The 21,549-nt window shown below is 44.9% G+C and overlaps 1 protein-coding gene across 2 annotated transcripts in view; it reads right to left on the minus strand.

The window, feature by feature from the left end:
• Window positions 1-21,549, minus strand: part of GPC4 (glypican 4) — a 68,473-nt gene that overhangs the window by 20,214 nt on the left and 26,710 nt on the right. For both annotated transcript variants that reach the window (XM_074914907.1, XM_074914908.1), the window contains exons 2-3: window positions 17,034-17,192; window positions 2,467-2,858 (exon numbers count right to left, since the gene is read on the minus strand). In XM_074914907.1, coding sequence (XP_074771008.1) covers window positions 2,467-2,858; window positions 17,034-17,192 — 551 coding nt within the window. The remainder of the gene's footprint in view (window positions 1-2,466; window positions 2,859-17,033; window positions 17,193-21,549) is intronic.

The raw sequence follows: 21,549 nt of genomic DNA on the forward strand, positions 1-21,549 counted from the left end.
GTTTGTATTTCTCCTCCTGAGGATTTTCAATTAAAGACTTTTAACTTCCTTGTTACAAAACGCATTAAATGTAAACCTAAGTTGCATTACTTTGGACATTTTTTTATTAAGAAGAATAGAAGATTTATCCCTCAAGTTAATCCCTGGTATAAGCAGTCATCCTACTACAAGTCCTGAGTAAAAATAGTAAGGAAGAAAAATCAACAGTCATTATATAGAGCTCAGCAAAGCTGGGCTAATCTACATGTAATGTGGGAAGCCCCAAAACACAACCACAGAGCAGCAGGCATAAAAACATCAGCTTTTAAACTTGCATATAGAATTTCCCATTGTGTCTTGCAGAAATGTGATGTTAGATTTCCACTGAATTAAATTAAAACACTACAGAAAAGATTACTATTCCTTCCAACTGCTGCAGCTAAAGCTTAAGGTATTCAGCAGCAGGGACTTTTGCTACCACTTTGAAAAGTCAATCTGTTGCAGGATTTCCAGTGCAGTTTGCAAAACCGAAGCGGAAGGTGCAGTAACTGTGATCGTCCACAGCACATGAGCTGTTTTTGCAGCTGAGTGGGTCTCTGGGTAACCTTCCACACTCGAGCAATTAATTCTAGAGTTGAAGGCAACTCTACACTCTAGGATCTTCAAAAGGGAAAGAGAAATCACAACGCCACCTCGGGTTCACGACTCTGATTCGTAACAGATGCGGGGACCATAGCCCTCACGGTCCCGTGTCAAGGCTGGAGACGTTTTGATGAATTCTGAGCAGATGGAGCATAAACACGATCTCTCATCCATGCACATTTACTGCCTATCAAGTGATTGCACATTCCTGAAAACCGTACTGGGGCTTAGCGGACGGACCTCCCACCCAAATACTTCATCTGCACTCTCCAGCAGCGAAAAACCCATTCCCTGACCATGATATCTGCCACATAGCTGGAAACAAGAGCCACCAAATTTGAAACCCCAACCAAGAGATCGGCGGGCTTGGCCAGTGACCTGGCATGAAGAAACAATTCTTGGCCTCATCCAACACCGATCCTCCCTCCCAAACCTCCTTCCCACTACAGGATGGCATCCCTGAGGACGGAGGATTTGTAGTCTCCTAAGAGGAACCCCACATATCACCCATGGAGCACCCACACTCAACCTCAGTGAGCAGCACGCAGACACATCTCACACAAGAGTCATAACTATTAAATGGGGATTCAAAGCGTCCAAGGACCTTAAACCTGCCACTGCTAACTTAAAACTTGGTCCTGGAGCCTGGATATATTAGTATGGCAACTCTTTCCTTGCTAATATTCTCTGCCCTATGCACACATTCAGGCTTACGGCAGGCTGTTTTTCCTTATTTCTCTTAAAGAAAAATTAACATGGAAGCAGAGTTTTTTTTCTTTCCAGAGAGACAGTATTTTAATATTATCCCTGTAAGTCAAAGCAATTTGAATTATTATCTCACTTAACAATGCTGCTTTTGCTGTCTTCAGAATTACATTCTGCTTCCCAGAGTACCTGAACAGCTATTCTTTTCTGGTTTAATGCCTCTTTTTTTTTTTTTTTTTTTCCCTGGCACTTAGGGTGATTCAAACTACTGCCTGCCCTTTCAGCCTGGTATTTTATTATCCCGTAACCAGGTAGAGAGGAAGTAAACCTCTCTCTGTCCGATTAAATGATTATACTAAATCTTCCATAGCCCACAGGAAATGAGCTGAGTTTGTTAAAAGGAAATCGCTAATATTTGTTATCTTACACAATCACTTTAAGGGGATTATTAACTACACCTGTTCCATATACAACTCAGGCTAAAATTAAAGACAAGTCTCACGTCAAAAGAAAAGTCACCCCACTTAAACCACTCTGAAGTGGTTTATAAGAAGAGGGAGGTAAACATTTAAGTGACCAACACATCACATTTGTTTGATCTTCCAAAAAAGTGACTTTACCGTACAAGTCTAAGGTCTAACTCATGCTGCATGTGTGGCACTAAGCACAACCGGCTCCTGCCCTGTGCATACGGCTCTGGCTTAATGTTATCATAAAAGTACTGTTTGCTCATCCTAACAGCCTCTCCCTATGCCTAGAAGCAAGGAGCAAATCATCAGCTGCTCCATAATAGATGCCTATAGCATCCATGACTCACTGTAATTTGAAGAAGATAGGTCATTACACAAGCAAACATGGTTATTTCCAGTGCAGAAGGTATTTAATTTCCTGCTCGTTTTTCTTCCTGACAGGAGGACAGCATCACCCTGGGGAACGTCCCTGCTGCTGGGCTGCAGCACTGGATGGTGGTGTCTCCAGAACATGCCTACCACACAACAACACAACCTACATAGATGAAGGTTGGTCCCGCCTGCACTCAACAACTACCAACACCTTTAGGTACCTAGTCAAGACAACAGGGAAAGATGCTACCCATCACAGGTCCATGGGACGTGGGAATAGTCCTGAGACGGAACTCACCGCGGACACTTTGCTCACGACGTCCCTTGCAACAGCGAGGCCCTGCGCGAAGGTGCGGGCGGCCACAAACGCTCGCGTCACCTGTAGCTTGAGCTTCCGTGGCACATCCCCGAAGGGCTTCAGCTGCTCAGTGTACTTGCTGACACACTCAAGGTACTCGTCTGTGAAGTGGTACTGGGGGTTGACCAGCCGGAACATGCGCTCCAGCAAGCGTGCCCAGAACTCGTTGAGCATCTCCTCCAGGTTGACGTTACCACCTACATAGTACCGCTTCAGCTCCACAAAGAGGTCCTTGAACAGCTCCGAGTTCTGCATATACAAACGGCCGTACGTCCGCACAAACATGTCATTCAGTGACTTCTCAGCGTTTTCAAGAAGTTCTTTGAAGAACTCTAGAAAAGAGGAAGATAAGATGGTAAACATGGGCACTGGGTTGTGTGTTCCCACACTTCTACAACCACTGTCATTGCTGAACTGGAAAATTCAGCACAATGAGACCATCACCCAAATGAAATAGAAGGTTAAACAACTCCCTAAAAATTTTCAAACAATTTCTATCTCTCAAAATTTTTCATTACTCTTCATAAACCAATCTTCCCAACATCTCTCCAGATCAGAAGACTTGCATGGGTGAAATCTCTTCTGATGCAAGTCTGAATACCATGACAAACATCAGCAAAATGGAAAAGAAAAAAAAAAAAAACCAAACCAACAAAAGCTAGTTTCTTTTGTTACCATTCAACCATCTTAAGTCCTTTCAAAGCACAAGACTATCAGAAAGTAAAAAGAAAAAAAATGTGGCTTTTTTGTTAAACATGTTTTGCACAAATGAGTCTTTCTTTTCAGTTCTTGTCAATTCATTTTCTGAAATGATCATAAATTAAACTAGCCTCAAACCCCACAACTTTTACTATATTTTAACAGTAAACCCCCAAATCCACCTGTAGGCTCTTTCTCCCATCTTGCAACTTTGTCAGCTCTCAGGATAGGGCCTGTCTCTAATTACCTAATTGGTCCTGATTGCAGACCAGGCTTCAGACATTTGTGGCAGTACCAGAAAAAAAAAAAAAAAAAAAAAAAAAAAAATCAAACCACAATTAAGCCAGAATTTGCTCAAAATTCAAGGGCTAATCACATGGCACAAGAATGACAAGAATTTTTTCCGTTGACAAAGGATGGAGGGGAGGACCCTTGGGTTTCATCACTTTTTAGAAGTAAATCCCCACTGCAGTTCACCCTCTGAGAGCACCAGACAGCCCAGTGCTGGAGAACGGCCACTGCCAAAGTGCCATCACTACATCCTGGCAGTGCCACAGACATCTCTGAAGCTGACAAGAAGCTGACCTGATGATGTCTGGCATGCGAGATGCATCTGCCAGGTCAGTTTAAAGAATATCCCCCACAAGACAGTGCCACCAAAGCCTTGGGACACAGGTCTAAGCAAAGACTACCCTACCACAAAGCCTCTGCCTCGGAGATTTGGTGCAGACAAGTTAAAATAAAATAAAAAATAGGGGAGGGGTCCATTAAACCAAATGTATTTGGGCCATTCTGGAACAAAACTCCACACTACGTTGCCTTGGGAAGGAGCTAGGGACAGCAAGGGTAAGTGCCACCGGGACAAACCACCACATGCGGGTGGTGCTCATGCCGGGCTGCTGCCCGTGTGCTCCAACCCCGCGGAGCACACCAGCGCCCCGGGGAGCGGGCACAGCCTCTCCACTGCCATGCACAGCACAGGCGAGGAAGCGGATTATTTTATGCATGCCACCAGCAACTGAGGATTCTGACCTCTGCTTTTCTGTGACTCATATTCAATAAATATTTTTTAATAAAACATGCCTCTGTGGTTTTTTTTTAATCCTCAAAGGAGTAATGTTTAGAGCCAGAAGTTGTTAGAAGGAAGGGGGGGAAATATTTTGGCCCAGTGTGAATTTAAACCTTGTTAAAACGTATTAAAAGTATGCTGAAGTTCAGATTTTCGTCTTCAAAGTGCTCCAGTACAAACAAAGCCTAACACAGAAAACATTTTCTGGAAAAACTGAAACATTCTTCGAGTTCCTGACGAACAAAGTCATGGGGCTCAGTGCCTGACATGGCTGTATATAATGCAGCCTCTTAGGAGCACAAGAGAAATGATCCAGGGAAGAAGAGATTGATTTCAAACACCCAACACGTCTTCTGTCCAATATCAGCAGGAACCTCCACTTTCGTTCCCATGACTGGCATTTCCTCTCCAGGAAGATTTTTTTCTGTTGAGTTTATACTATAGAGATTAGCTTGGTGTATATTAATTTCTAATACACTTAATCATTTTGAAGGCTCACTTCCTTCCTTTGCTCAGACCTTTTAGTACCACCAAATAAGCTGTTTATTTAAATACTTTTGTGCCAGGCACAAGAGCTGGCAGATGCATCAGCAAACTCTTCAAAAAGAATAAGATTTTGAAATTATATTGATAGGAAATCACTTACACAGTCCCAAGCATCAAAAGGAACTCAAAGCAATGTTTTAAGCCAGGAAAGTTATCTCAAGTAATATATCCATATTACCATAACCAATTTATTCTCCTGCCCAAACTCATTTCATTGGTTACACTCCAAAGTGGAAGTTGAATAAATTGTATCTAGGTTTTAAAGCACTTAATCTCTTAGCAATTTTTCATGTGGGCTAGAACCAGGTATGTTCATTAATTATCCTGAAAAAAAAAAAAAATCTAATTAGCAGCAAATACCTGTGCACCTGTAGTTTTCCAGCCAGAAGCTTTTCCTTGCCCAAAATAAAGGAAATGAAAACTTTCCACCAAAAGCAGCCACTTCTAAAACTCCAACAAAACACTGCTGAAGGAGGCACCACATATGCACAAAGCTGTTGTCTCTGGCTTGAGCGCCAGTCAGCATTTCCATAGGCAGAAAACACCCCATTCTCAAGTGCCACTTTCCAAATAAGAAGGGGAATAGGACAGAGGAGGCTGCATGCCCACAGCAGAGTCAGCACCCACCCTCCCACCCAGCTAAGCTTCCCCGGCAGCACGCGCCTGCACCACCAAACCACGCTGGATGGGATGCCCTGGTGACTGGGGCCAGGGGCTTGGCCCATGGGTGGCCTCGCTGGCACCTCAAGGCTCCTGGAGTGGGGATGAGGGATGCCGAGCATGGCAGCAGGGATGGACACAGCAGTGGGATGTGCATGGCAACATCTTCCTCCACACAATGCACAGCACTCTTAACCTGGCCAGCAGCAAGGATTAAATGATATATATAGATATACAGATACTCTAGCTGTTGGCATACTATAAATCTGCATCCTCAGTTTCTGTCTCTCCATCGAGAAATCAGCTAGGAATCAGCTAGGCCACAGGAAGGAATATTAAGATTTCCTCTGTGCAAACCACGGGCACAGACGTCTGCAACAAAGAGAAGAAAGCCCAAAAGTCCTTTTTTTGACTTAAACACTAATCTGACTAGTAACTCCCTACATCTAATTAGATATTAATTCTCCCCTTCACAGAAACAAGCTGATTAGCAAACACCAACGTAACCCAGCATTAACCCTGCCACTACAAGAAGAAAAATGGCAGGTCCCTCTCTTACGTCTTGACTGTTTGCTGGGTAAAATAAATGACCACCTTTCATTTGTATTAGAAGTTGACTTGTTCTCAAACAAAGCAAACACACAAAGGCCTCGGTTGCTTATTTTACAGCACTGTAAAAGCACGTTTTACAGCTGTGTTGCAAGCAATCTGTACTCATTAAATTATCACTCTGACAAGTTTCCTGTGAAAAGCTGTCAAACGCAAACACTTTTCACAGACGACAAATCATACTTTGCCTCCGAGACGCTGCTATCTGGAGGGATGGCAGGCTCTTTTTTCCCTCCAGTTATCTTGTTTAAACTCCCAGAACAAGGGCTGGCCCCTCTGTCGACAAACAGAGGCATAGGCACACACACAGCTGGGAAGGACTTCACAAACTGTCCCATGGGAGCAGTATGGGGCTTGAAGGTCTCCCTGCTTCTCCTAGCTAAGAGCAGAGCGTGAAGAGATGTCCGGGTTACACAGAGAAGACAAACCACAGACAGTGTGTTGGGCTAACATGGCTCAGCCAGCTCTGGTCCAACCTGATACAGGAGCAAGTCCATATTTTACCGCTCATCCCATCTCAACGAAGCCTTGCTAATGCAAAGTCATCTTGTTGCTTGGGGTGATGCTCAGGAGGACAAGTGTAGGGGTGAGGGTACCAGCATTGCTGTCTGCAGAGCACAGCCAAGCTGCCCAGTGGGAGCAGAGCCACAAAATCCTTCCTAATGCCAAGAAGAAAGTTTAAAATTTGTCTGTATTGCAAAATAAATCCCGTGGACAGTACAGATTTTGATGCTCAAAGGAAGATGACATTTCCAATGCAATTAACTTTTAGAGATAGAAGAGGCAGTAATCTGCAGTCAGGCAATCTACAGCTCTGGGCTCTGTTTATTCTTTCAACACATTTGAATTTCAGGGTAGCATTTCAGTGCCCAACACTTGAGAAAAGCCTAGAGATGTCATGAAACTGCAAGAAAGACTGGATATGACATATCTGGTATTTCTGCAATAAGAGCTCTGGGGAAAAAAAAAAAATTAAAAAGAATGAAAAAGAAATATCTGCTTTTAAACAAACCCTTCCAAAAAGAGCACAGTGGGAAACAACCACAGTTACTTGGCAATTTCCTTTTTTGCAGGTAATAAGATGTATTACCCATTCGCAGCTTGAGGGCAGACCAGCCCTGCCAGTAACCCAGCAGAGGAGAGCACCGCACCTCCCCAAGGTGCTTCCACATGACATCAGTTTCCACTGCCAGAAAAATTCAGAAGAATCTTTCTTCCACATTATGGATACATGAGCTACTTGAAGAAACACAATCACTCCACCCACTGCGAGGCACACACAGGGCAAATCCCACCTCCAGACAACACATCCACTTCCTCGGATTTTTGTACCCACTATTTTTTTTTCATCTTGGATTCATTGTTCTTATCTGAAAATATCATTTTTTTAAGTAAGGGATGCAACATTTTCCTATTCATCATGCTAACATTATCAGATATATTAAGAGTGGGATTTTCATACAAAAGGGCTTTTGATGAGGAAAGCCTGCTGCTGTAGGACACACTCCTACCTAAATCAAAGGCATCTCCTGGAAATTAGATGAACACTTCAAAGGGGCATGTTCCCCTTTACCCACAGGCAGGTTTGGCATTTCCCTATGAACGCTGGTGACAAAGGAAGAAGTCTGAGGAGAACTGTCTGGCCAGAGCTGCCTCCTGCCACCACTGGCACCGGCTGCCCCTCCGCAGGAGCGAAGCACTGAGGTCCTCTGCCCCTTCAGCCATGCCCCAGGCAGGGAGCCCTCAGGGCTGAACCAACAGCTGACCACCATAGGAGTGGAAAGTTTTGCCTTGAATTTCCTGATCACATTTATTTCAGAGAATAATCTCACACATGACACCCCACTTGCTTCTTTTCCAGCAACTGCAAAGAGTCAAACCATAAGTGATCCAAGGGCTGAGCACCAAAAAACCCCACATATTACAGAGCAGAGGAAACCTTAACTGCAGTGCAAAAAAGTCAGAGTCTTGTCCAAGAGCTCAGCAAAGCCATTGAACCAACGTGCTCTGTACAGATGCCCATCTGTTGGCCATGTTCAGGTGTGCTGGTATCCTTCCAAAAGGAGACCAGAGCTACCACGCACCTTTCTGCTCCCAAAAGCTGACGGATATGCTACATTTCCCATGCTTAGATTAGAACTGTGTTTTCAACTGGCCTTATTCTGTTTGAGGTTTCCAAATTAACTATGCAAACAGATACCAGGTAGACATGCAATTACTCAACACACCTTAAAAAACAAATAAAACTAGGCTCAAGCATGCAGAGGGAACATGCTGAATTTTTATGGGCACAATTAATTAGTTTCAGATAATTTGCTACCCAGCTTTTCAGGTATACTCTTAATATGTTGTCCAGATTATGATTAATTAAGGACCATCTGTCTTACTGAAACCTTTAATTTTCTTGTCTGTATAGACAATTATGCTTTCTAGTGTGTACAGGAGAACATTGCCACAAAGACATTAATTATATCTTCTCATAAAATGGTTTACACATAAAACATCCACAACAGCAAGATGGATTCCCAGACAAACACTCTTGCCCGAGCTGTGGCCCCAAAGGCTGCACCGTCCCAGCGCCTTCACAGAGGTACATCTGTGGATGCAAACTCCACCCTGCAGCTGCTCCTACCATCCGAAGAAAAATGCAATCCAGACAGATAAAAGGAATTTGGAGGAAAAGAGACGAATGTTTCACAGCTCTTTTCACCTCGAAGGTGAAGCCATCCATAGCCATGCCACCTACTCCAAAGGAAAAAGAGATATTTTTTTTCTAAATGTGCCTCATTACTTTTAATATGCCTTCACTTCCTTTATTGCATATACCGCATTTGTAATTTCCACCAGGGAAAAACAAACCATAGCTTAACAACCTTTTTTCCAGAAGTGTTGAGAAACCGATGAATACAGAGTGTTAACACATTTATTGAATATGAACTCAGGAAGGGCAGGGCAAATCCACAAGCTGTTTCTCTGTCCTGTTTTCAAACATGTGTTAGCACTTACTGACATGGGAAGAACTCTTCCACGGAGTTTGAAGAAGTACAGGCTTAAATCATGCCAGTGACACAGCAACAGCCCTGACATGTGAACCTTGGAGAGCTGGAAGGGACAACAAACATCTCCCCAAACTTTGCTTGATTGATGAAAGGTTTCAAGACAATAACAACAATTGGGCCACAGCTTCATAGGAAAAAAAAAACCAAACCCAACAAAAAACCAACAAAAATCCCCCCAAAAACCAGGATTACTAGAAGTTTTTGGTTTTGGAGGGCTCAAGAGCATAATCTTCATCTGCACCCTGGGGCTGGCAGAAGCCCAGAAGAGAACACACCATCCGAGACCACCACCATCACACTGAGACCAAACTTGTTAAAAGAACAAGAAGCAACGAAGGAGGAGTAAAAAAGCAGCACGGAGATTGCTGTCTGTGATTCAAGACACAAACAGCAGCACATCACATCCTGCTGCACATAGCAGTTGTCCCACAAATTAGCAAAGCAGTGACAGCAGAAATGCCCTTGTTCCCCTCTTGGTCCATCCCGCTCGGCTGCATCCCACACAGCAGGATGAGCTCAGACTTTGCAGCCTCCTTGTCCGTTTCCAGGGACTGTCACTGCTCACGCATCCCACTCTGGGTCAGCTATAGAGGGTTTTCTCTTGCTGCTCCCATGCTGCCTCTTCCCTGAGCAGCAGGTCCTTCAATCCCAGCTCTTCTATCCTCCTCATGACCATGACCCAACAGCCATCTTCCCCAACACACCTCTCTTGCTGCTTCTCCTTCTCCCTCCGTTTGCTTGCTCTTCCCTCCACTCCTCTGCTATGTCTAATTTTCACTGCACCCATTCCTCAATTTCAACTGACCTTTCAAGCACATCTATTATTCTCAGTTGCTTTAGCCTGCTGACCCACGTCCACGCAGTACCAAGACACCAACTTCCCACCCAAACCAGCAAACATCACCGGCAAAATCTGAAAACTCCTTCAGGTTGCCTCCTGCATACCCCCAATTCAGAGGAGCTTTCTGGGACACTCACTAAGGTATTCACACATACGTATTCTCCCCAGTTCCTACTGCTGTTGAAGAGCCTGAAGAGGGCTTGTGCTGCTGAACGGTCGGGATGGCTTTCTCGCTCCCGTTACCTCAGTTCCCCTCATCTTGTTCTATTTGCATGGAGAGCTCTTCCAGATAGGGCCACCGCTCTTATTTGTTCATCCAGCATACAAATGGCTGGACACTAAGACATTACAGTACATTTAACACTAACGAAATAGCTCCAGCTCTGTGCCAGGGGAATATCACAGCCCCAAGCTTATCACAAGACCCCAAAACACCACCAACTCAACCGGCATCCAGGGGAGCAGCTCCCAGGACTATGCAAGCAATCTGAGCCTGCACATGAGCTAGGTGGCTCCTTTGTTCAGGAAAGAGGAAGAGAGAGTTAATTTTAAACAGACAAACAATAGCTCATTGACTGGTTGACAGCAATTAGTAACCAGAGAGCACCAGGCACGTTTCCTGTAGCCAAGTATAAAGCCTGCTGCCCACTTCTTTGCTTTTGGGAAAAAACTAAAAGGGTAAGAGCAATTTACCTGTGATCTTAACAGCAGAACTGCTTGGACCTGAGATAGCAGATCCCTCCAAGACCATACACAAAGTTGTTTTGCACATTTTGCTCCATTAAAAAAAAAATCTAATTTTGGGTTTGGTGGGGTTTTTTGTTGGTTTTGGTGGGTTTGGGTTGTTTTTTTTTTTTTAACAGTTCCCCCCTCAAACTACAGGGCAGGAGCCTCCCTGGTTCTGAAATCTCCTTCTGAGCTAACTTGACCCCAGGATCTTTCTGAGCCTCCCAAAACAGAGGTCTGGTCCCTGCAACTGTCAACCAAGAATCGCCCTTCTCAACGGACAAGACTAAAAAGCACAGCTGTTAATGTACCTCCTTAAAAATCTCCAGATGGAGAGGAGCCAGTTACATGAAAACAAAGAATAAACTTCCAAGGTACAGACAGCAGACAGTTTGTTTCATTACTGTTGCAGCAAGTGGAAAAACACAAACAAAAGCCCACAAGTGGGACTTTCTAAAGGAATTGTGTTGGTGTTGCTCCCTCCTCCTCCTAAATCACTCCAACCCTACCCTGGGTAACCACAGGTCCAAAACAAAGTCTGCAGGACTGGCTCTCAGCAACTGCTTCTGCAAAATTTAAGGGATCTTCCTACCCTTTTCTGTCCTCATTGGTATGAGGTTTGGTGTCATCCCTTACTGGAAAAGGAAGAATGAGGCTGTGCCTTCATCTAGATGTGAGTGGCAGCAGATAGACAAAACCACTCTATTACCTTTGTGTTAATGATACAGCCGTCATTGGCGCATTCACCAGAGGATGGGCTGTAATGGTAGAGCTCTCTCCACCACACAGGTTTATTCAGAAGAACAAACACCATGCAACTGTGGCACAGCAAGCATCAAAGGTCCACCAGGTCTCTGCTCCCAGTGCTGCTGCTGTGCCACAACACCTGGAGCTGCCTCCTGCAGAGATAAATGTACCAGCAGCCAGGACTAACCCCACAGTCCTGAGTGCCACAGCCACGGGCAGGCCCTGGCACAGGAGCAGGATGAGGTCCCAGGTCTCTGCTCCTGCAGGCTGTTTCCATTAAGTTACTCCAAAAGAGTTAATGGGAGATGAAGGTCCCCAAAGGGCAGTTATTTTGGTAAGGCGGAGCACCCCGATGGTCTGCCAAATTCTAAGTATAGGAGCAGTAGGCTGGCACCTACGGGGCTCATCTTTCACCTTTTGCTTCCACACTGGAGGAGCAGAGAAGAAACCACCAAAAGCTTTCTCTTGTTTCTTCTGCCTCATTCCCAGCCATGCATCCCACTGTTCCAGCACACCTCCCTCTAACTTCTACCTGGAGACAGTGGCTGGAAGCCAAGGGTTGTCTGAACAACAAAAACTAAATTCACAAATGAGATTCTAGGGGCTTTTGCCCAGTTTCAGCAGAGTTTGGAAAGTATTTGGCCAACACTCCACCCTCCACAACTAGTCACTCAGACTCAGTCACAGGCCAGTTATGAGAAGTAATCCACACACCCAGGAGTAACACAGGGCTCACGCTAGAGGATCAAGGGCAACCTGGGATGCTTCAGAGATGCATGGCACGACTGTGCTTTATTTCTGTGGCTACTCTGCCCAACAAGCAGGGATCCCTCTTCATGCTCTCTGCCCAGTCCCTGCGCAGCAGAGCAGTGGGTGCACCACAGTCTCTGGGACCCCTAGTTGGCTCCTGCTGCCTGGATTTGGTTTCTTTCCTCTCAGTGTCCCAAAGGGGTTTCATTTTACACTTCTGTATTTGTTTTATCTTAAATGCTAATGGAAAAGTCAGGGCAGATCAGAAACAGGACTCTCAGCATTTAATAGCCTCCCAGATGCTGGCTCAGGCTGTACCGTTTTGTACAAATCCTTCTGTCACTTAGGCACTGGGAACATCAAACCTACTGCCAGCCCAGCGTGGGGACAGACCATCTCACATTTGTCTCCTGTACATACCATTCCCGTACAGCAAGGGTTGCAGAAGCTTGCTTGCCTTCCCTAAATCTGGAACACACAGAAGAAAGGGACAAGACTTGGTTTAAGTGCAATGGCAAAAGCACTTGTGAAATGCAGGGGCAGGAGAACAAGCAGCTGTTTGCTGGACTCAGCCCCACAGGGCAGAGGCTCAGCAGCCCCTCCGCTCACAGGGGCTCTGCCCCCAGCAATCACTCCGCAATCAATCTACAAAAAAAAAAAAAAAAAAAAAAAAAAAAATCATTTCTCCCCCCAGAAAAGCCTGGCACAACAGTTATGTCTTCCAAGAGATTCAGAAGGTGTCTTTAATAAGACAAAACTAAGAATATCTTATCTAGGAAGCAACAGAGCAGCGGAAACACTGAAGAGTTATGGGCTATGTCCTGTCCCTGCTCCAATTCCTCAAAACAGCTGAGCAATTTCCCTGAAGGACTGCTTGGCTAGCACAGACCCTGGCGTGGAAAACTTCAGCCTGAAAGGGCAAAAGAGGTGAAAGTTCGAGTTTAATAAATGGGACCAAGCATTTATGCAGTCTTAATGTCACCATTAATCCTATTAATGTTATTAATCCCTGGGAGAGGGGAGGGGAGGGCACTAACTGCTGAAGATGAGAAGGCAAAGGAGATTTAACAAAAAAATAAAAAGGCATGTGTGTGTGTGTGTTTTTAAAGCCCTGACTGCTATAGCTGCTTCTGTGGCATAAGAAATCACCACAGTTGGGACAGCTTTGCAGCTTTCCCATGGCTGTCCTTGTCATGGAGGGCGACGCTTGCATGGCCGGAGAGTCTCAGCCACTAATTTCTCAGTGAAGCCCATAAAAATATCTGAGATCACGTACGCTGGAAACAAACGCAAATCTTTACCTCTAAAAATATCTAGTGATAGGAGAATCTGACAACTCTCAAAGTATTTTATATTTTATCAAAAAAGCATTTCTCCTACTGCTGAAAATATATACCTTACCACTACACTAGGATCAGGCTAATGGTTTAAATTACAAAAGGAGGGACCCCCAGGAGCATACATAGCTGTACTGTAAGCAAACATTTAGACAGGATATATAAGATATGCGACTCCAAAGCTCCAGTCTTCTCCCAGTGTCTGCAAACGGAACACGCACAGGAGGATCTGACGCTGTCACATTACGCATTAAGAACCGAAATGACTTCTGGTCAGCCCTTTGGGGACGGATAATCAGCAGCTTGTTCCATGCTCCCGATTAAGAGGAGATAATCCATTTCCGTACGGCTTTTGTGTCAGATCAGAGCAATTCTGGCAACAGTTCCAACAGCACACAGCGCTCCGGCAACAGCTGATGCAAACACTCCAAAAGCCACAGGGCATCACAGCCTCCATCCAAAGGACATGCCGCCACTTTTGACTGTCCTTTTGCAGTGGCAACTGCTGCAAAGGTCATCACATAATGGAGGCAGCTCGGGTTTGCCTCCCCTCTTGGACCTGAATGTCAAGGCTGAGAGATTAGCAGCCAGAGAACCTGCAACAAAGATTTCCAGAGAGCTGGAGGACATAGTTTGCTGCTTGAGCTGCATCCTGGAGTGGTATTTCATAGCACGGGGATGTGTCACCCTGCAAGAGGAGCATTCGTCCCATTTGCCGGAAGACCAGCTAAGTGAAGTGAATTCAGTCTCTGCAATAACTCATCTTGCCTGCTCAGTCCCTCTACACAGCTGTAGCACTGAGGATTTCTTGTTTAACAGGAAGGTGCACAGTTCTTTTGTGTCAGCTTTATTTTCACTTGAATGGTTTTTGCTATTAGTAATGAGGCAGTCCTAAAGAGTTGCAAACACTAAAATCACAGCATGGGCCCAGGCAAAAGAGCAGCTCTGGAAGGGACCGTAGGTCCTTCCAATCTCATCCCTAGAGGTCAGGACAAATATATAGGTCTTTATTGTCTCTCCTTCCCATAGTCTGGGCATGTGACCTCAAAAAGTGTGGTAAGAATTACACTGGACAAGGAGAACTCAAATGTGCAAAGCAGAACTGACCACAGTTGATCTGATGACCAAACACCAGGACCAAAGGAAGGAAACATCGCACCATACACAGCCAATCACTCAACAAGATCTTAAACAAAACCACCACAGTAGTCTAGGGTACGGTACTCCAGAATTTTTACAGAAGAGTCTAAAGACCTCAGAGGGGAACTCCTCAACCTGTCCCAGCCACCAGCAAGAGTGCTGCTGAAGAAGGAGCATCTTGAGCCTCCAGAGACTGGGCTGGAGGGAGAGAGGCAGTCATGATTAAAAGTCTTCCAGGAGGTAAGTGATGGAGGACAGTAATAAATTAATCCCTGCTTCCACCCCAGGTAAGATTAAAAAATCCCTAAATCAGTTTTGGCTGCAAATGAAGATTTAGATCTGGTATTAGCAAACACTCAAAGACGGGGCCATTAGGTTTTGGAACAAGCTGAGGAGGTTGCTAATTCTCCTTTGTTAAGTTTCGTACAGCTCAGAGAAACATCCCTCAGGAATGGGCTGGGCACAGTAAATCCAGCTTCCAGGAGCAGGATCACACCATCCCCTTCCAGATTTGCCTGTGAAGGAGTCCCAGGGCTAAAATCAGGGTGAGAAGCAGCACAGCTCATGCTGTGTGGGGCTGATGGAAGAACCACGCAGCACAAACACATCAGCTCATACAGAGCTCCCTATCAAAGCTCACCCATTTTGAAGCCTCTTGCTTTGACAGGTATCCAGCTTAATATCCCCCCCACTGTCATGAAGCCCTGCAGCCATCTCTCACCCTGCAAACAGGCAGACACGCCTAGAAATACGTCTGCACCACGTCAGGGATGCTAATACAGTGAACCATGCATGCTCTTTTTTTTTAATGCAGCATCTCAAAAAGCCTTGTTCATTTAAGGTGAAGCAGATGCTGTTCCTCTGGTCTCTTTGAAAGGGCTTATCTATGGGCTGGATTTCATTAAGTGTCTTGTTCTGCATTTAATAAGCTTGCAAGTCTAGACACTTTGGTTCCCTCTCTATCACCTGTTTGCTGTACCAGCAGGTAGAGACAACAGAGGTTAAGAGGGAAATATTTAGCTAGCAGATTTAGATGCTATCAAGATGATTGCGCAATTCCACTTTGACTCACTGCAATTTCATACCCAGGGACTTTTTCACTCACCCGAGTGCCAATCCCTTTTGAAAGAAAGGGGCTGCTACCTGCTGCAGTAGTGTAGAGGAGGTCCCTGAGAGGTTCAAGGCACAGACTTTGGGGGTATTAGTAGAAAATTGGTGTTGAACCAATGATTGAACAAGGAAGAAAATGGTCCGAGGAGCTGTGCGGTGGAATTGCCCTCTACTACCAGACAGCGATGATGGTGTACAAGCAGAACAACAGTCTCAGCAATGCGGTCCGCCTGATGCTGCAGGCATTTTCATGTTTAACTGGGTGTCACCTCACTCCCCCAGTCAACAAGGACAACCCAGGCAGGAGTCTGATGCTCTGCTCCTCCCTCCCAGGGATGCCCAGGCACAGAGGCCGCAGTGACGGGGAGCACAGAGGCACCTGCAGAGCCCCACAGGAACTGCCACGACCAAGAGCTCAGCAACAAAACCGAGAGATGCTACTCGGATCTCAGAAGGGTGCTGTGCATGATGTCTAGGCATTAACTTTGGCTGTTTGCAAGAGGCATTCTTGAAAGAAAGGCACCCAGCTGCAAGGTGGGCAACGCTGGAAGGGTGTGTGCCAGCTACCTCCGGAGGGAGTTTCCTCCTGCAGCTCCCATGAGCCAGGCGTGCCTTATGGAGACCCAGTCTGACGGGACACCACTGCGGATCCGAGGGCAGTGCCAAGACCAGTCATTTGCTTATCAGTCAGCAGTTAGCGTCACTTGAGTGATGGGAACTCAGCTGAGACTTTGTTCATTTCACTTCTGACCCTGCATCACACTTGAACCCTCGGCCTTTGCACAAAACCAGCTCTTTATCTGCTGCTCTTCTTAGCCCAAAGGCTAAGTGAGATGGATACAATTCCTGTTGGTTCACAACACACTGGAAAGATCAGCATCTTTGTGGATCAGTTGCAAGATGTGCACGTTACAATTACACGTGCTGCGGGGTTGTACCAACAAAACTAACTGCAATCTTACATTAAAAGCAAAATGGTTTTTCAAAAGATTAATCAGAAAGATCTCTCTCTTTGGGAAACAAGCAACCATAACCAGCAAGTATTTCTCTCTCAGGGGATTGCAAAACAAGGCATGCTCTGCCCTCCGAGCCATGAGTCATGAACTTCCCCAGCAAAGGGAGAGGCAGAGCAGAACTACTGCACAGAGAACAACAGGATGGGGATGTTTTACATTTTATCCCAAGGAGAGCAAGTCCAAGGTCTCTGCACTTACCATCAAACTTCTTGTATCGGGAACTAAACATGGTCTGTAGCTGATTGCTAAGCTCTACGACGGCATTTCTGAAGTCGTGTTTACTCTGCTGACTGTACTTCTCCTCCATTTCTTGAGAGCAGCATGTGTAACCTTGTGAGCAGACTTTCAAGTGGTCACCTGAAAAGCAGAGAGAGAAAATATCCCGAGTTAAAAGAATTCTCTGGGCAAGGGCAAAGAGGTTGGCTTGCAAGGCAGGGGGTGCAAGGACCCGCAGCACCATCTACTCCCAAGGAGAACCCCTTCTCTGCGAGAGCTGGACCATCAACACCTGATTCTGTAGAGGAACTTTACAGCAACACATGTAAACACCACACCTTGTCTTTCTGCAAGAACATTAAAAAGTTAAGTCTTATTTATTCAGTTAATAAACGGAATAAACAGATACTCATCTTGCACAGTATAGTTTGAAGAACCACAGTATATACAGGTCAATTTGCTGGTATCTTCCATGAAGTTTTTGCTGAGTATTTTAACTACTTGCAATTCATTCAGTTAATACACAACACAGTATCAATGGCAATGGTCCTTTCTGTAGAGATAAATCATTTTTTCTTCACCTCCCTACCTCCAATTACCACAGAAGTAGTAATCTCTCTCAGAAGCACAGTTAACACTGATATTAAAATATATTGTTTTATGCAACAGCTCATGAAAAAGCCTTATATTTCCCAGCTCCTAATTTTACAGTTTTCTGTCATCATCCTGGGCAAAACTGGGTATTTGTTTTTGGAGAATTCAAACACATTTTTCTTTCTTCACCCTGAAAGATAATTCTCTCCTAAGAGTAATCTGGCTCAAACTGGATTAGTCAGAGGAATTGTAAAGTGTTTCAGTATCTACCATAGTTCCATTTCAAAATTTCACAAGACAATCTGGGCACAGGATCTGGCCCCATATAATTTGCTTTTACAGTGTCTTGCTGCAGTACGGGATGAAGCTGTCCTCTTCCAGCACCAAGAAAATTCTGCTGTCAAGTTCTGTGGGCCAAGATAAACTCTTCGCCTAACAATCCTCAGATCCAGCTTCTCTGACAGGTCCCACAGCTCAGCACCATCACAGGCAGGTGGGCTTATGCTAAAGTGGTTCAAACTTGGGCAAACTGTGCAAATCTTTGTCAACACTGAAGATATGATCAAAACAAGCAGTTAGTTTGAGAAACTCATCCTTCCAAGTCAGATGGTATTTTAAAAGACACAGCCTACATGTAAGCTGCTGCCTTCTCTCCCATTTCACACCCCGCTGCCAAACTTTATCCTTCATCCTGAGGAAGCAGATGGAGAAGTGAAGGCTTCCTCCCTACCTGCTCTCACCCTGGAAGCCACCAACAACCTCCAACCACCACTGAGACTCAGAGACTCACTGACAGAGCTGCAAGGGGCTTGTCAGCCCCCTGCACAGAAAATAACCTCTTCACACAACAGGCTGGGAACCATGCACGTACTTAAGAACCATCCTACCTCCTAGAGCATCACAAGTGTGTTCAGAGAAACAAAAGCAGGTTTTGCATGGTGCAAAACAAAGCCTGCCCATGGCTAACGCGAGGATTGCTCCTCTGCCTGCCTTGGGCAAGTTCTCATAACATCATTTGCCCAACTACTGAACCTTCGCATGACTTTCTAGCCCAGAAATGTTTGTATGTCTCCTTTCAGCCACTTCAGGACCATTTTAAAATTAGATATAAATATTTTTATATCTAGCTACATATGTAATTCCTAAGAACCTCTCCTCCTAAATCTATTTTCCTTTTGTGCTACAGGGTTTGTTTGTTTTCCCTGGCATTACAGAGAGACCTTGACCAACAGATAATTCTGTCACAGCTAATTTATTGCACAAGACTGTCTGCTGCTCTTGAATTATGGAAAGCTCAAAGTCTGTTACGGGAAGCAGCATTGCTTAGGCATAACTTTCAGAAAACACAGAAAAATCTTGCTATCTCTCCCTACAGATATATTTTTCTTTCAGGGACTCTACTTGCTTCTGTCTCAGAGAAGCACCTCCAGAAGCAAATACAAGGGGTGCAGCACCAAGGGATGCAGCTGCATGTAGCTTGGTAAGTCATCTGAAAAAGAGAGGTGCACCCAGGATTTTTGGTTCCTGCCCACCAAATCCATCTTGGAGCATGCCCGGGCATTCCTCTACAAGCCTGCCTTACTAAGAAGCATTAAAAAAAGAAAGTGCCCAAGCTCCACCACTTTATTTCACTTTGAATCTCTCTGCTCCAATTCCAACACAGGACTAAGGCTCTTTGACACAACAGGAAACATAACTAGCAGGGAAGCGATAATTACAGCTAGAGTGACAGCTAGTTTCAAGGTGTCAAAATAATTTTATTTCAAAGCTCTTGTAACAGTTTGGGGATTTTTTTTTTCCTAAATTTCTTTGGGGGTGGGGGGAAGGTATGTTGGAAATATTTTATCTGAAATACACTTCACGATTTCAGTCCCATTTCCATGATGCATGCCTACCTTTGGTGGTTACAATTTACATACTTGCCAGTCTTTTACGTGGGATGGCCTCTCCCCTGCTTGGCAGATTCAGACCTACCGATAGTTGGATTTCTTTTCATAGTTACACTCTGCAGACACTCCTGAAGTTGTCCACAGATGCCCTGGGATCCCTAAAACAGTGGTTTTAAGAACTACTCCAATTTATTTATAATAAAGAAAATAAAAGCCCAGTGTATTTCACAGATACAAGTAACTTACAAACCAAAATAATTTTTCTTTGACAGCCCCCCTCCCCATCCCAGATTTGCACAGTGCCTCCTTGGAACATACGTGCAAAGCCACGCAAGGATAATGCTACTGATAGTAAATCAAGCTTGCACAGAACCCATTTGGTTGATCATTAAGAAATTATGCTCTAAAATGCAACTCAGACATTAAAAAATGAATGACCAAGCAATCTAATTATGGAAGATATTTCTCAGTCATGTCAGCACTATGTGGTCTTGGCTTGTGATCAAGAATTAGCTCTGTCTGGAGCTGCGCAGCTCCAACTACTCAGTGCTAATCGTAGGAGGATGCACTGTGTTACCCAGCGTTAAAAAACAAAGTTTAGGGCTGGGGGCTGCTTTTCTTGAAGATTGCTTATGTCACAGTGGGAGACATCATTAGAAAGTCACTAGAAGACGCTGGGGCCCCCAGTTTTCCCATGAGGGTTGTCCTTAGCACCTCTGCATCCCTGAGAATATGTCCTTGCTGAACAAAGCAACAGGCACTGACACAGTTTGTGAGAAATCTCATGTCTAGCCTTCGTTTTAAATCAGCTAGCAGAGCTGACCTGTTCAGCATCCATCCACGGGACTCATCCCACACCCGAGTTTGTAGGGAGAGCAACACAACACCCCCGTGTGCCATTGCCTGCTTGGGTGATGGAACCACCACGTGCCCCTTTGGTCAGCAGCTGCAGTGTCAGAAGCTGCTTGCGCCTCCACGAACAGACCCCAAAGCATGGCATTATCAGACAACAGCTTCAGAACCCAACAGTGCTAAATCCACGGCATGCAGTGGAATGATAACGATGAAGCCCTGGAAATCAGCCGCTGCCAGTGGTCCACGTGAGCATGGACCAGTTGTGCACACAGAAACACCAGTCTGGAGCCCAGACCAAAGTGAACTCCTCTAAGGAAAAGGAGTGAAAAATATGAGTCTTTAGGCCCACTTAAACAGAGATCTCATGTTTATGTATATTATGTAAAGAACACTCATTGTGCGTGCTCACTGTCATTCGGCAATAATTATTTCTCAAGTTAAAACTCATCAAACAATGCCCATACAAGGCAACTCTTCATCTACTGATGAGTGTTAAAGACTCGGCAGCTTTTGTAATTTATCACCATGTGAGCACAGCAAAAATATAACTCTGCCACAGCTTCCTTTCAAGTTAGGCTTTTTATTGAATTGTTTGGCAGGGTGTGCAATCATCACTTCGGGGGCTGCATGGCAAAAAGAGCTTAAGTAGCAGAGAACGACTCCAAATATCTACCGCATATGCATACCATCGCTGCAGCTTGTCATGGATTTGCAGATATCTCTCCTGGTCTGTTGCAGCAAGACTTTTTCTCTCTTTTATATTACATATGAATACAGAGAGGGAAACGAGGGACCAAAATTACAGAAGAAGCTTGCTCCTTGGCTAGTTAACAGCACACCTCTGGGGAACGGAGGTGGTGGTTTAAAGATAGAAATGCAATGGTACACGATGTTACCATCTGTACATCCAAGAAAATGTGCTCAGAAAGGTAATCTTGCAAACTTATGATTTAAGCCATTACAGAAACACCACATTTAGCAGACTCCAGGCACACAGAGTTTCTTCCAAATCAAGTAACTATTTTGCAATGTGTCAGAAAACAAGTTTTCATCGAATGAGTAAATGTGCAGCACAAACGCAGAGGTTCTGTGATCTTGAAAACCAGCTCCCTTCACCGAACAATTTTTAAAGACCTTTTCAAAATGTTGTTTCTGGATGT

This window comes from Athene noctua, chromosome 11 (genome assembly GCF_965140245.1).
Source record: "Athene noctua chromosome 11, bAthNoc1.hap1.1, whole genome shotgun sequence".
Lineage (NCBI taxonomy): Eukaryota > Metazoa > Chordata > Aves > Strigiformes > Strigidae > Athene > Athene noctua.